The sequence below is a fragment of the Gossypium hirsutum genome, chromosome A04, assembly GCF_007990345.1.
Source record: "Gossypium hirsutum isolate 1008001.06 chromosome A04, Gossypium_hirsutum_v2.1, whole genome shotgun sequence".
NCBI classification, from domain to species: domain Eukaryota; kingdom Viridiplantae; phylum Streptophyta; class Magnoliopsida; order Malvales; family Malvaceae; genus Gossypium; species Gossypium hirsutum.
The window spans coordinates 77,635,904-77,652,794 of NC_053427.1; the positions used below are offsets into that span (position 1 = coordinate 77,635,904).

Below are 16,891 nucleotides of genomic sequence, written 5' to 3' on the forward strand. Positions count from 1 at the left end.
AACAAAAAGGATAAAATTGTATCAAATGCAAAATTGTGGGAAATGATTAAATAGCTTAAATGATAAAAGAAAGAGGGTTTAAAAGGAAAATAGACCCAAGGTCTATTTGGGCTGGACGACAAGGGCATGAAATCAGCAAGAAAATAAGGAGAATTAAGGGCAAAATTGGAAAATTGCAAAATTTACTTAATAAAACTAGGACTAAAGTGGAATTATCTAGATTTCTCTTTATTTTTCTGCATTCTCATCAGCAAAAACACCATGGAAGAGTTCCCTTAAGCTGGTTTTTCATATTTTTACTGCAAGTAAGTTCAATTCTTGATTATTTATTGAATTTTTTTTTGTGTTTTTGTGACTTTTACAACTAGGTCCACTTGTTGAATTCATTAGTTTTTGATTCTATGAAAGAAATTAAAAGTTTCTATAAGTATGTGCCGAAAGTATATGATGATTTGGCATGGAATTAAAGCTTTAAATTGCTTATATGCTGATTTTATTGAAAGAATTGAATAGAAAGTGAATGTTTGGGATCTAATTGTAAAAGAGTTTGAAGTTAGGGTTTTAAGTGAAAATTCTGAATTTCAATAGTTATTAAATAACTTATAATGTCTAGAAAAAGTAGTAATTGAGAAAATTAGCTTAATTGAGGGGTTAATTAAGCAAGGACTGAATTGTGTGAACTGTGAAATTTGGGGCAAAATGAAAATCAACATTTTGCACTAAAACAGTTTTGGACAGCAGCAGTGTCAAATTTTAAAAAATCACCAAAAATTGTAGAAATCGAATTAGAAGATGAATAAAATATGAAATTAAATCTTATTGAGTCTAGTTTCTTATAGAAGAAATGATGTAAGTAATGAAATTGTAAATCATGAGATATGATAAATTTTGTGAGACAAGGTCAGAATGATTTTGGGTTCCCCTATTCTGATTTTGGAAAATCATTAAAAATTGAATAAAAATAATTAGGGGCTTAAATTTAAATTTTTAGAATCCTGAATGATTCTATTTTCAAGAGAAACAAATAGGAACATCATTTGAATCCTATACGAGGAGATAATTAATTTTTAGTGAAGAAGGGTCGGAGCTGTCAGACAGCAAAATAGGGGTGAATTTAAAGAATAAATTGTATTTATTGGTTAAACCAAAAATTATGAAAATTTTACGGTAAGAATATAAGTGAGTCTAGTTTCAGAGAAAATTAGCGGATCTTAATTTGGAGTTTTGTAACTCAAGATGAAAATAATTTAGTGACTATAACACGGATGGATAGCTTGAATATTCACATAAGTAAATAGTGAAAATTATGGATAATGTTACTTACAAATGTGTTATTTATACTAAGTAAATAGTGAAAATTATATATATATATATGAATGACTTGTGTATAAATTGATCACATGCCCGATTATAATCGATAAATGTTGAATTAGAAATGATATAATGTTTTATTTGGAATATTTATTATGAAATTCTGATTATCGTTATAATACAAAAATCGAACTTGTGAGTTTGTAAAACTAAATTTTAGTGACCATTTGTTAATTTTATGAATTTCATAATGTGTTATTTCTTATGTATTGATGATAAAATCGTGAATAATGTAAAAGCAGAAAATTGAATAAATGATCAAATTGAGCACTTCAGTTCAGTGACAAGATGAATTGACGGAAAAGACAATGGTTGGTCCATGGCAAAGTGTGAAACGTAGGTATGGTATCATCCATACCGAGTTGTGAAATGTAGGTATGGTACTTCAATAAGGAAAATCATACTGAGATGTGAATCGTGGCACTGAGCAACGACGTACTTAATTCCGTAAGACATTTCCTAATTTGATAATAAGTAATCTAATCAGTGAGAAGTGGTAGCTCCAGCTACCTGATCAGTGAGAAGTGGTAGCTTCAGCTACTTGATCAGTGAATAGTGGTAGCTTCGGCTACAAATGACAAGCGATTTCCGTGTAAGACCATGTTTGCGATATGGCATCGGTGTGATATGTGTTTAAGATGTAAGACCGTAGCTGAGTTATGGCATTTTAGTGAAAATACCATAGTTATGCTACGACATCAGTGATTATCAGTGAAATTCAGTGCATATCAGTGCAGACCAATGAATGTAAGACGTTCACCAATTTGACAAAGTTTTGGTAATTATTATTTGAATTTATATGGCATATTTTAGTAAACATTTAAATTTTATATGATTTCATCATTCAGAGATTGTGTTTGACAGGTTATGTTAGTAAATTATGAGTATGTGGATCAAAGTGTTAGAATTTAAATAGCTAATGAGGTTGAGCTCATTCACATAAATTTGTCATTTGAAATTGTGATTGATAGGAAGAAACAGTGAATTGCATGCTTATGAATGGTTACACATACTTATCTAAAAAATAAGAAAAATGACGGTTATTGATATATGGAGACATGATACATTGATATATGAAAATGGAATATGTTTGACTAATGTGTTCATTTATAATTATGGAATTATGTACCTCATGTGTGCTATTTGCATAAGGATGATATTTTAAATACTTTGGTGAGTAAAGATTAAATATGAAACAGTATGAAATCAAGACAAGTTGTTATGAAAATATATTTAAATTATCTGTAAGTGTTTCGTACTCCTTGGTAATGCTTCGTACTCTATTCCGGTGATGGATACGGGTAGGGGGTGTTACAATCATGCTATGTAATGCTCGCATTTTGAGCTACTCACGGGCCTTTCTACCAAGTCAGTACCCCGACCCCATAGCACAATCATGCAACGCCTGCTCATTAAGCTACTCACGGGTCTGTACACAAAGTCAGCATCCAGACCCATATAGTGTTAACATGAAATGCTTGCTCAGCGAGTTACTCACGGGTTTAGTCACGAAGCCATTACCCGGACCCACATTACATATAACATTCATCTTATGAACTCAGACACAACTCATGAGTTCAGACCACCTAGTTTCTCATGACCTACTTTGTGTATCCTATACTATTCCTGAGGTTTAACGGGATTTCAAATCTAACCCGTTGTCATCACACTTGCTCATAATGTAGGTTACTCTTATATCACATTATTTATACTTTTATGGCAACAAATAAGATTATGATACTTGATAACAATAAAAAATTCAAATATATATATTATCAACACATTTAAAAGTAAGCTACAATGACACATTATTTACATATGTACTTACCTCGGTACAAAACGATGGGAACGAGCTTAATCCTCGTAAACTTTGTTCTTTCCCTGATCAAGACCTGAATCACTTTTCTCTTGATCTAAAATGTCAAAATTTAGCTTATTTAATACTTAAATCATTCAATTCAACTCAAGACTCATACTTTGGTAAAATGATCGTTTTGCCCTTAAACTTTGCAAAAATTACGATTTTACCCCTAGGCTCGTAATTAATTTTTATCAAATTTCTTTAAGTATTAAGCCTAGCCAAACCCTTTTTACTCTTATAGTGACCCAAAATTCCCATTATTTCACCACATTACTATCTATTTTACAATCTTTACAAAATGGTCATATTAGGGTTTTCATGAGAAGTTCTTTCACAAAAGTTATTTATTTAACAACCAAGATTTATTTTCTTCCCAAAAAACTCAGCAGACATCATAAATATTTTCATGGCAAATCCCTATACTATCAACCCTTTTGCAAAATGGTCCCCCCATTAGCTAGCTCATGCCATAAGGGTCCAAAAGTACAAAAATTATCAAAAATAAGCATCTTAATCACTTACTTGCAAGAGGATAACCTAGCTGAAATTTTAAAGCTTCAAACCCTTCCCTTTGCTGAAAATTTCTATGGCGGTGAAGAAGATGAAAAGGTGATATCATCTTCCTTTTATTTTATTCCTATTTTATCAATTAAGCCACCAAAACCCATCTAGCATTTGACCATTTTAATTTTCCTTTTCTCTTGGCTGGCCATCACTTATCTATTGGCCTAATTTCACTTTAAAGACCCCCAATATAGGTTCTCTAGCAATTTGACACCTTTGGCTATTAAAACAAGACTTTTACACTTTATGCGATTTAGTCATTTTTCACAATTAAGCTCACAAATGTTAAAATTACTTCACCAAAATTTTCATACACTAAAATAATCATGTTATGACACCAAAATAATAATAAAAATAATTTATAAACCTTAGATTTGTGGTCCCGAAATCACTGTTTTGACTAAGCCCAAAATTGGACTGTTACACTGTTTTCTCAGTTTCGATGGCAGTTTCGTGACCGACGTGAAGGCAAGATAGCAAATATTGGGTGAATATAAAGTTTTTATTTTTATTTCAGAAGAATTGGAATGAACAAGAGCAAATACATGGTGGTTTTTTCAAGAAACAAAAAAGGCATCTAAAGGGACTTTGTTTTTTCAGATACTTAGGGATAAGCTGCTTGGGTGGTTGGATTACCTTTTTTCTTTTGTTTTTTTATTGGATTGTCTGAGTTTATTTCTTTAACTTTGTTTGTGTTTGAGCTTTAAAAAATGTGCTTTTTTTATTTTAATAATAATCCAACTATTCATTTTCTAAAAAACAAAAAAACAAGTTTGATAACCCATAATGAAATTTACTAAATATAAATTTTTTTTCCACAAAAAAAAGTGTGAAAAATGATAAGTAGATAAGACCTACTTACCATTTAATAATGAATAAATTCAATTGCTTTTTATTTTATTCTATTTTATTTAATATTATATTATCTTTGTAATACCCCTAACCCGTATTCGTTTCCAAAACAGGGTTACGGGATATTATCGGAGTTTACATAAATATTTATGCATAATTATTGTCATTTATTATTTATAATCAAGACTAATCATGTTGTCCCTTAAATGGACCCTTGAAACTCAGTTTAAGTATTACAAGCAAATCGTTACTAAATCGGGAACTTAGAAAATTTTTCACAAAATTACAAAATTTTTCCTATGTACAAGGGTCATATGCCCGTGTGGCCAAGAGACACGATCGTGTGGTCCCATGACATGCCCGTGCTTCATGTCGTGTCTTACCCTATGTAACTCCCTAACTTGGGTTTCACGACCAATCCACAGTGTGCTAGGTCATGTGGCCAATTTATTTTCCCAAAATTAGGTATAGTTTTCACACGGCAAAGCCGCACACTCGTGCTCTAGGCCGTGTGCCTCACACGGCTGAGACCCACGCCCGTGTCTCTGACCATGTGTTCAATTCTAAGCATTTTGTTTCTAAATTTTAAGATGCAGGGGATACACAGCTAGACTACATGCCCATATGCATGGCCGTATGTCACACACAGCTGAGCCATACGCCCGTGTCTCTGCCCGTGTGGACGAAAATAGGCCATTTAAAGGCCATTTTTCTCACCCTATTCACAATTAACCTGCATACAACATTCTCATAAACCAATATAACCCAATCAAGCAACCAATACAAACTAATAATCAGGTTTTAGACCTAATATATATATCATCACATAACTCATTTGCATAAACTTACCACATTAACTCCATTCATTGATTACTAAAGGCTGTTACTAAGTACATGCATATAAACATACATATATATATTTGTACCACTCTCAACCATATTACAAGTTTACTTCTTTTAAATTTAACCCTATACATGCCATATAAACCTTAAGTTGTATAACAAAATCTACCAGACTGGATAGCGTGAACCGATGTGTTGATCCGATCCTCCGAATTTCTTGAAAATCTACAAAGAACATTGAACAACTAAAGTAAGCTTAATGAAGCTTAGTAAGTTCGTTGGCTTTAAACATAAATCTTACCAAATATACTAAAAACTATATTTAAATAAATCATTCATTATTTCCTGCCAACCACAATTTCAGTTGATGAATTCACTTATTTCATCTCAAAATCAACATTATCACCGAATTTTCAACCTTTAGTATCAAATATCACTTATCAAATTATTAACCTTTGTCAGACTGATGAACGTCTTACAGATATGAATACATTGTAAATGGAAGCCTGAGGGCTAAACAGAAGCACATAAGTACTAACGGAAACCCGTAAGGGTTGAACAGAAACTCATAAGAGCTGAACGAAAACTCAATAGGGTTAAACTAAAACTCGTAAGAGTTGAACTGAAACCCATTAGGGTTAACTGAAGCTCATATGAGTTAACTGAAGCTCATGTGAGTTAAACGAAAAGAAAACACAGAAGTCCACAACAAATGCTGAACCTTGGTTTACTTGGGTAATTTTTCATCAATTCTCCTTTTATACTGAACGATTGTACTCAATCCTGCGTTCTGTTCACTTCGAACACTTGATTCAATTTCGTAAATTTAATAATAATAATTTTATTTTCAACAAATAGTATAAATAAGTACATATTACCATTCATTAATTTAACAAATAACATTAAAAATGTAGCCATACGAACTTACCTAGACTAGTTCGTAAAATTTGTTGTAGCTTAGGAACTATTCGGATAATTTCTTTTTTCCTTGATTTTCTTTGGACTCTTGATTTATAATTTAAAATTATTTATTCATTAGCACATATATTTCAGCCTCATTCCACTTTACAATTTATACCTTTAATTTTTAAAATTATACATTTACCCCAAATTTTATAGTTTTTACACTTTAGTCCCTAATCAATTAACCCATCAATTAAACTAAATTTTCTCAATTAACACTTTATTCCTTCATTATAAACCACTACACAACCTTTGATATTTAGAATTTCAGCACCAAACCCTAATTCTTAACTTTTTCACAATTAGGTCTTAAAATCAATTTCTATCAAAATCACTTATTAAAATCATCATATAATAAAATTAGAGCTTCAAATCCATTTTAATTCATCATAAACTTCCCGCACTTACCCATGACAACTTTAAAAATCACTCATAAAATAAAAAACTAATGAATTCAATAGTTGGACCTAGTTGTAAAAGTCTCAAAAACATAAAAATTACATGAAATATTCAAAAATTAAACGTACATGAAGTAAAACTATGACAAACCAGCTTCTTAGAGACCTCCTATGGTGTTTTTTTTTTGAGAATTAGGAAGAAATGTCTATATTTTTCAATTTGGTCACTTGTTTTATTATTATTTTTAACCAAATTACCGTTTTGCCCTTAGTTCACATCAATTTTATCCATTTCTTCTTCCCACATGCGGTCCGACCATTGCCTATATGTCTAATTACCTATTTGGTCCTCCCTAATTATCACTTATGCTATTTAACCTTTAATTAACAAGTTTTACACATTTTTCAATCTAGTCCTTTTTAATTAATTAACTATCAAAACATTAAAATTTTCTAACGAAACTTTACTACTAAGTCATTAACACTCTGTAAATATTTATAAAAATATTTACGGCTTAGTTTATGAAATTGAGGTCTCGGTACCTCACTTTCGACCCAATTTACCTAATAAATTATTTTAATTCACAAAATTCACCAATTCAAAAATATTTGTAAAATCTCACTTGACTAATAAATAGTAATTTATTAAATTTTCAAATTCACTCGTTGAATTTAGTGATTTCGAATCACTGTTTCCGACACCACTGAAAATTAGGTTATTACAATTTTCATCGAATAATCTAATTATAATCCGTATTTAATTTTAAGTAATATACCAAACAAAATTTAAAACTTAAATTTAACACTTATTTTTCCACATTTAATTTTTCAGTTTATAAAATATAGCCAAACTTTGTATAATTTAATTATATATATATTTTACTTTTTATAAGATTTTAAAATATTTTAACTATTTTTATATTTTTTTTTCTAATTTTATTATATGTATTTATTATCCATTACCTTAATTGAATTAAAAGAGTTTATTATTGTTGCTAGAATTCTGAAAGAGATTACAAAATGAAAAAATATTTTAAAAAATGGATTTGAGATATTGTATCCCTTCTATTGAATTTGATATTATAGTGGTAAGAAAACTCGATTCAATTTAAAACTTAAAAAAAAGTCTAGATTATCTTAACAAAAATGTGAGTTGGAATGCACTTAATCTCGTATTATTATTTGATTTAAGAGTTTAAAGAATGAGTAGGAATAGAAACTATATAAAAAATAAAATACATATTTATTTAATGTTATAAAATAATATTATATATTTTATATATAATATTCAGGGTTGCTAAAGCAAAAGTCATGGGAATTTTTTAGAGTCGAATTCGAGTATTAATTTTAAAAAATTAAATTCAAATCAAAATGGAAATGAGAAATAAATTTTCAGATTTTTGTCTGGAGTCTTGAACTTAAACAAAATCAGGCATTAAAGTTTTGTTATTACAATCTGTTGACTTGAAACAATTGTTAAGTTTATAAGAAACTAAGTATGAGCAAAAAAGATTGTGAAAGTGGGCACTTCTATACTAACTGCCACAACCACAACGAAAACAAGAGGCAACAAAGTTGTTTACGCAATTCAATTTTTCTCTGTCTGTGGGGCCTAGCTTAGTTTGATGAATCAACTATCTTTGAAATAAATACAATCAATGATCCTAATTTTTACACACCTTAGTGTAGAATCTTCACTTTTGTATTTTAAAGATTAGATCTTTCATGACTAAATTCTCCCCCTAAGAACTCAGCTTGTAAAACCAACCACACAAAGGTTTTATAGATGCAATCTTACAAAATAATGTTCCTAACTGAATAAATAAGTGCTATCAAAATCAATACATCAACCTATACAAGTCTCTCGATTATATGAGGCTTTTGAAATTTTCTAGGATAATGAAAATCAATCACAATCCCTTCTAAACAACTGCTAAAAGGCCTAAAATACAATATAATGTTAACAACGAAAGTAAGACTATTGACAAATAAGTCTTCAAGTTTTGATCCAATTCAACTTCCTTGAATGAAGGGATTTGATATAAGCAATCCGTTCTCAGGATATATTTCTCAAAGTGAACTAATATTCATTTATGGGCTTAAAGCATCTCACAATATTAGCATAATCCAAAGGTTTGATTCAATAAATTGTTAATCTTCCAAATATGATAAGTTGTTGTTTTCTCGCAGTGGTGAAGGAAGTGGACACTTCCCCTATCACATTACAACAACTTCAAATATTTCAACACAATGAGCTATGAATTTAGTCTTCTTACATTAATTTAGTTATTTTTAGTTATTATATTTTTTTTTTGAAATTTGAAGTTTTAGATTTCAATTCTGAGTCAAATGGTGGTTGTTAAATTACTTTAAGTAAAATATATTATCACATGTGTAATGTCATGTCATATTACTATTTTATATAATACTTGTAAAAATATCACGTTATTTTAGTTAATGGATTTAATGATTTCCATTTTGAGTTAAGATTGAAATGTCAAAATTTGACAAGTATATAAATTAAAAACAATCAAATTAGAAAACAATGATTAAATCCAAAAATTACACATAAATAAGAGTTTGATGACAAATTTTAACCTAATAAATTTAACCACTACTATATAAATCATAAAAAAATTAAAATTCAAAAAATATAAAAATTAAAATAAATCAAATTAAACTATAAAAAAAATTAACTTAATTGAAATTATTACTATCGCAAGAATTTCGACGTGCTTAAAACTTTTTCTTAGAAGTTGATTAACTTTCCGAACAATGTTTGAAAGATTTAATCATTTCCTATTCTTTTTTCCAAGTAATTTAAATGTTTAACTTTTTTTTGAAGAATTAAAAGTTTAACTTTTTCTATAAAAAAAGTTATTTTAAAATTAATATTAAAAACAATATCATCATGACATGGTATATTTTATTCATTATATTTAATATCAATAAACTTTTAACAATCAAAGCCATCGATTATATCCATTAAACTAAATCCTTGTGGATTCAAATATCTTATCCTATTTTCTAAACCCTTGGTCGAAGACAAAGCTTGACTATTTTAATATATAAAAAAGATCCGGGACATTATCAGTAATTATACCTAATAGATTGCTAATCAATGTGCACCCACAACGGAATGAAATTAAAATTACAACAATTTGTAGAGATCTTCCCAAGAATCTCAAACATCAACCTCAAATTATAATTTATTGCCCAACTTAATCATACACATCAACATCTATCTTTTTTTCCGATAAAAATACCTATTTATTATAGAAATTTAATTAAATTAATCCCTCTATTATTAATGAATCAAATCAATCTTTATATTATTAAAAAAGAATTTAATAATACTAAATTATAATAAAATAAAGTGATTTTTTCATTTACAATTCAACCCTAAATAAAAAACTTTATCATAAATTCTTTATCTCTATTAAACAATAAATATTAATTTATTTACAATAATCACAAAATCCTAATGCTCTCATCGAAAGAATTCAACAATCTTAAAAGCAGAGTTAGTGGCACACAAACACCTTCTTTTTAGAGATTTAAAAAAAAAGAAGAAATGAAACCCTGCCATTAAAAAACTAAGCACTAGTATTTTATTGAGCGTCAACCATGAAAAGCACCCATGGATTAAAAAAACAGTGGCTGTGGTACTGCGGCACACAGCCGTGCGGCAGCTTAGGATATCATATTACCAATATTTTTTATTTTTCCAAAAGTTACTTTTTATAAGGTTGAAACTAGAGTTGATTAGGGCTTTAGTTACATTTATATATGATTTCTATGATCACACATATTTATTTTTTATACAATATTTAAAATTATTTATAATTTCTTTTCAACTTTTTATTAAACATATTTATTAAATCTAAAATTTTAATTTGACTTAAAATATAAATGTTATAATTTGTTTTTCAAATTGTGGCTCATTAATTAGTTATTCACCTTTCTTGAAAATTATTTGAATTTGGATCATAATGTTATTTATCGTGGTGTGTGAGTTGCATCAGAAATTTGTCCTTATTGGTAAACAATAAACTATTTTTTAAAGATTTACATAGACAAGTTATGTTTTCTTGTTATATGTACAATATTGTAGTATGTTTTTAGTTTTCATATAATATAAATTTTATTGACCTTATGATTATGAATACTGATATAGGTGAGTGGCGATTGTCTTGCTTCTATGGCTATCCTAAAGAAGTAGGAGACGAGACCGTTGGTCGATGTTAAAGTCGTTAGCCAGCTTGCATAATAGCCCTTGAGTTGTGATAGGTGATTTTAACTTGGCTAGTGATGATGAAAAGGAAGGTGGTAGTGTCCAACCAAATTACTTAATCGAGGGATTTCGACAGACTTTAGAAGATTGTGGTCTATGGAAACTGCCATGGAGAGGGTGGTCATTCACATGGGAGAAGGGAAGGGGTTATGTGGTGCTCTTCAAATAATATATTACCATGTAGAGTTCGTTTGAGGGAGAGGAGTACCAATATTGATTTAGGTTGTAATTTTTATGAAGATATTTCCCATGCATTTCTCTCTTATCCTAAAGTTGTGAACTGTTGGAGCTATTGTGATCACCTGTCGGATTGGAAGGTAACTCGAGCTATACAGGTTCATTGCCGGTCGACTCTCGGTGTACTGCTAACGATGGAACAATTGCTAGGAGAGGCTGAACATGTTGGGCGAAGCTGGTGACAATCGTGGTGCAGCTCTTGTGTTTAGAGGAGAGAATGAGGGGTTTTTATCAGATATCTCCTCATGTGTTGGGGGTTTTTACTCTCCAAGAGTAGCAGAGGCTATGGTTTTAAGGACCGGATTGTTATGGGCGCTCGACAACTTACTTGATACCGAATCTATGTATACCGATGCACAAGAGGTATATTTTGCTATCAAGTCTTTCGAGGATGACTGGATTGAGTTTGGCAGCATTATTTTTTAGTGTAAGGCGATGTTATGCTCAAAGATTGGATATCTCATAACATGGAAGGTCACAAGCTTGCCAAATGTCAAACTTTTATGACCAATTTGCAATTTGGAACTCTTTGCCAAATTGCATTTTGGCTTGATGGTAATAAAGTCAATTTTATCTAAAAAAATAAATTATATATTAATATATAGAAAATTAAAAATATTATTGAATTAAATAATGGGTTGAGTTCGAGATTTGAAAGATTGAGTTTAAATTTGGCCCATTTTAAATGAGCCTAACTAATTTGTTCAATTTTATTTTTTGGAATTGGTTTTATTTTTTTGTCTAAACTCTTTGAAAATTTAAGTAGACTTTTGAATTTGAAGGGATAACTTGTGGTTTGGAGAGGTGTAGCTGGGAGACTAAACTACATAATACACACTATAACACCATGTTTGGTTGGGTGTATTGGCTATGCCAATACACCCCTAATCGGTGGGCCCCATTTAATCCCACTTCAATCCTCTGTTTGGTTCAGGGTATTGGCTAATACCCGTCTATTACATTACACCCCTAATCCCCAAAATCCACCGATTTCTATTACGTTCCTCTTTCTCAGATTAGGTGCTGCTTGAGTTTTAGACCCTGTTTTACCCTCCTGCTTCCCCTTTCCGTCTTCTGTTTCTTCCTTCTGTCTTTCTTTTGCTGAAGATTACAATAGAATCGACACTTGGCCTTCTCAACCTTTTATTTTCGGAGTTTACTGCAACTGGAAAGGTAAATTCATATTTCTAACTCTCTTTTGCTCTCAAATTTATATGGATTCCTGTATTTTAATTAGCTTAAGTTCCGAGTAGATTTCTATTTCTTAAAGGTTTTTGTTGCTGGTGGAAATTGGAACTCGATTGCAATGTAAATTGTCTCGTTTTCTCTGTTTTAATTAGCAATGTAAATTGCTTCAAAACCCAAGACTGAAAAACCAGCTACTCCTCGAACTACCACTCGACCCTCTGGGATTTTTAAACTTACCCCTGTTTCTCCTACTTTGGCTCGATTCCTTGGAGCCCCAGAGGCTTCCCGTTCCGATGCTGTTAAGCATATCTGGAGCTATATCAAATCCCATAACCTTCAGGTTCTCTCCATCTCTATTGCGTCCTATATAAAGTTATATTGTTTGGTCTAAATAAATGTGGGCTTGAGTAAATATCTGGGAAAATGTTGTTCAATTTTGGTAGTTAATTTGTACCATTTATTAATGGTTCTTGTTGCGAGTTGTTTGCTTGATGGCTTTATGAGGTTTCTTTACCCTTTCCATGGGCATTTGTTCCCTCTATAATATTTTTTTTGTGCTTGTTAATGCTGGGGTTTGGACCTGTTTGGTGTTTATTGTTCAAGAGTAGTTAAGCTAGCAGCTGTAGTAGGATTAGTTCATTAGGTAAATAGTTCTCTGTGATTGGATTCAATAATTCAATTATATCATCAATCAGTTCCGAGTGAAATGTTTGCCGGATTCTGTTTGTTCTAAATTCTTACACTCCTGGCGTCTATCTCTTATTTGTCAAATGCTGTTCATATTTTTCCCTTTCCTAGGTTGAATGCTCCCATATGGCTGACATGGCTAAACAAATTGTTGAAACAAATGGCTTGCCTGATGGTGAAGTTTTTAAAATTGTTGTGTCTTCTTGTATTGCTTCGTGTGGTTGGGGCAGCTAGCTACTTTGTTAGTTAAATTCTCTGTTGCATGCTATGATTTGCAGAAAGTAGCTTAGATTCCTGCTATAACTGTTAATTGATTGAGATTTTAACTCCATCATCATGTCAAGCTCTCTTGAGCAGTTTACTTCCTTATTATTTCGTGTGGTGAACGGGCTGGGCCTTTTAAATTTATTTTTACTCTTGCTCATCAAAGCAAAAATTTTGTTGGGTTCTTATAAGCTACATTCTTTACAATCAAAGTTCTTATTCTTTCACCCGTGTCAGGTTGATGATGGAGTTGTGCTACCAGATGAAGCTTCTTTTTACTTGACAGCAATTGAGGATGCCGAGTACAAAGACGACAAGATCGAATGTGAGTATAACAGACTGCTAAATTGATATAAATCTAGGTATTCATGTTCATATGTATTTGTATAACTTTCAACGAGTTTTTCTATTGTGTTTCATTGCAATTCAACTTTTTGTATTCTTATATATACCCCATCTTTTCTACATGGCATCATCTTGCTACAGTTTGGAATAATGTTTATGGCTTTGACATGAGTTGTATAAAAAAGCAAGCTATGATGGAACCTCTTGTTGACACGGTTGACCAGAAACAAATTGTAACAAATTGCCACCTTCTCAAGGTGAGAAAATACACAAGCATATTCCTGTATGTATGTATATATCATTGGGTATCTATATATATGAACACTTATTGGAAATTATTTTACAAAATAATGTGTTTGGAGTACAACTGAATTATTTATTTTGGTTTTCTGGTTTCAGACAATGGATATTTCTAAGATGGTTCTTGGGGATGCTTCTTTCACTGCACCTTTCAAGCTTATTGCAGAGCGTGATGATTACATCCATGCTTTCGTTGCATATTTTGATGTTTCGTTTACCAAATGCCACAAATTGATGGGTTTCTCTACAGGTTTGTATCTACATCAAAATTCTCCATCCTTTGTCCTTTCCATTTTATCTACGAATAGAAATCAGCAAGCCAGCCTAGAAGAACTTTGCCTTGGCTAATGGCAAATACAAAATGCAGGACCAAGATCGCGAGCTACCCATTGGAAGCAAACAGTCCTATATCTAGAGGATGTGTTAACCATCTGTGAAGGGGAGACAATAATTGGGAGCATGACTGTTGCACCAAACAAGAAGAATCCCCGAGACGTTGATATAATGGTTAAATATTCATTGAGCGGACGACGTTGTGTGGTTTCGAGAGTTCAATTCTATAAGATGCGCTGATTTTGTTGCAGAGTATTTCATCACCACTACTAGCTGTAGGATACCTTGTTTGCATGTTCCTCAAATGTTTCACCAACATTTTTTTAATTCCTTTTCTACTTTCTTTTTCTCGAAAGGTTTTCCCTGAGAAAGAAAAACACATAAGATGCATGTACTTCATTAACTCAATCCAACTGTTTTCTTCTCATGTATGCTTCATATTGAGTCTTGTGTTTTGTGCTGATGTGAGGGAGCATATATACAAATGACATTGGATGTATGACATAGGACTAAATAGATTTTGAGCTTTGACAAGCTGCTTATAAGCATTGTTTCTTATAGAAGAAACACATTATTGGAGAAAGCTTTTGAATCTCCCAACTATTGGATTTGGGTTTCTTTTTGACAATTTGTTTATTGTGCTTTTGTTTAGATGATGAGAAAGGAAAGTCAAGAATTATATTTACTCGTTAAGTTAAATGAAGATATTTGTAATTTAAAAAAATAAAAATTCAATATAAATTTAAAATAAGAGTTTAACTAAAAAATAAGAGTTAGTGGCAAAAATTAATAAAATTTAAATTTTAGTGGTAAAATTCAATAACATAAAAATTAAGTTACAAATTTACTCATTTTTTAAAAAAATAACGGCAAATATAAATAAAAATAAAGTACAGTGACAAATTTCAATATTTATCTATAGTATGATGATAAATTATATATTTTTATTAACTTATATTTAATAATAATTATGTTAAATTATATTTTATAGTATTATATATTATGATTTTAGAAAATTCATATAAGAATATTTAATATTAAGAATTTTATTAAATCATATATTTTAATTAAAATATATTTAATATTAATTATTTCAAATTATATTTTATAGTATCATATATTATGATTTGAGTAAATTCATATAAGAATATTGATTATTAAGAATTTTATTATAAATTATATATTTTAATTAAAATATATTTAATAATAATTATGTTAAAATATGATTAAATTATTTATTACTGATAATAATAATCTTATTAAAATTTAAATAACAATAACAATAATCATTTACCAAAACAATTTTATGCTAAGGGTATTCTAGTCATTTTAGTTTTTTCCATTATGCTATTACACCTCTATTCCATTCAACCAAACACAAGATTACTATTACGCCTCTATTCCATTACATTCAACCAAACAGTGGATTAGCTATTACACCTCTAATCCCAATACACCTCTAATCCAATACACCTCTAATCCAATACAGCGAACCAAACGCACCCTAAGTCTATTATAAGTGTATATATGTGAAAATCATGTATTTAAAACACACATGTGCTTTTAAAAACAACATTCAATAAGCAATGAAACATATGATTTGAAACTAATAACAACATATATGCAATATATATGAAATTAGAATAAAATAAATTAGTTTTGTTGAGTAATATTTTCTCGTGTCCCTTATTGATAGGAATGTTGGGGTATTTATACATGTTGTTACAGATGCTATTATAGCTCATGATAGTGTCCCACTATTTTGTCTTGACCTTGCTGCCTCTAGTACTGACATTCTCTGTCCCTAGTACTGATATTCTCTGCAAACTCCAGGTTTGCTGAGCATGTGTCCACAAAGCACGCGATCCTTTCTATTCTTGGGACTGACATTCTAAGCGGGCTCTGTACTTGCTAGACATGTGTCTAGGTGGCTTGCGGAGCACACGACCCTTTTTACGAGCTCCCTAGGTGTATGTGAGCTGAGTCGATGGCCTTGCGTTACTAGCTGGGTCATTGGTTTTGCCTTGAAAGCTGAGTTTGCGAGCAGGGGCCGCGAGCTCGCCTTATTGTCCTCTTCGTGGCTCATTTTGCACTCAATCTCCTGGTGGGACCTATCCGGGTCATGGGCCGGAGACCCAGATTTCTAGTAGGGTACGCTTGCGAGCTGTAATGTGTAACAATCATTTTTCCACGTGCGCGAGTGGATTTCGAGTGTGCGTATTTGATCGTTAAAACTTGAACCATTTCTATCTGCTCGTATATGGGTCGTTGATTTTCCTTGGTTATACGAATCGCCAAAGAGCGGGAAGAGAAATCTTTCTTTAAAAAGAGGAGCCTTCGGAACCCTAAATCTTCCATACTTAGCATTTTTAGCAACCTGAAATAAAGGTA

At 30.9% G+C, this 16,891-nt stretch overlaps 1 protein-coding gene across 1 annotated transcript; it reads left to right on the forward strand.

The window, feature by feature from the left end:
* The first annotated feature begins 13,579 nt into the window (after window positions 1–13,579).
* LOC107948948 (probable protein arginine N-methyltransferase 1) lies at window positions 13,580–15,128 on the forward strand. Its single transcript, XM_016883625.2, has 4 exons — window positions 13,580–13,847; window positions 14,009–14,124; window positions 14,267–14,417; window positions 14,535–15,128. Exons 1-4 carry the CDS (start codon window positions 13,595–13,597, stop codon window positions 14,738–14,740), a joined length of 726 nt encoding a protein of 241 aa, XP_016739114.1. The 5' UTR covers window positions 13,580–13,594; the 3' UTR covers window positions 14,741–15,128.
* The last annotated feature ends 1,763 nt before the right edge of the window (window positions 15,129–16,891 follow it).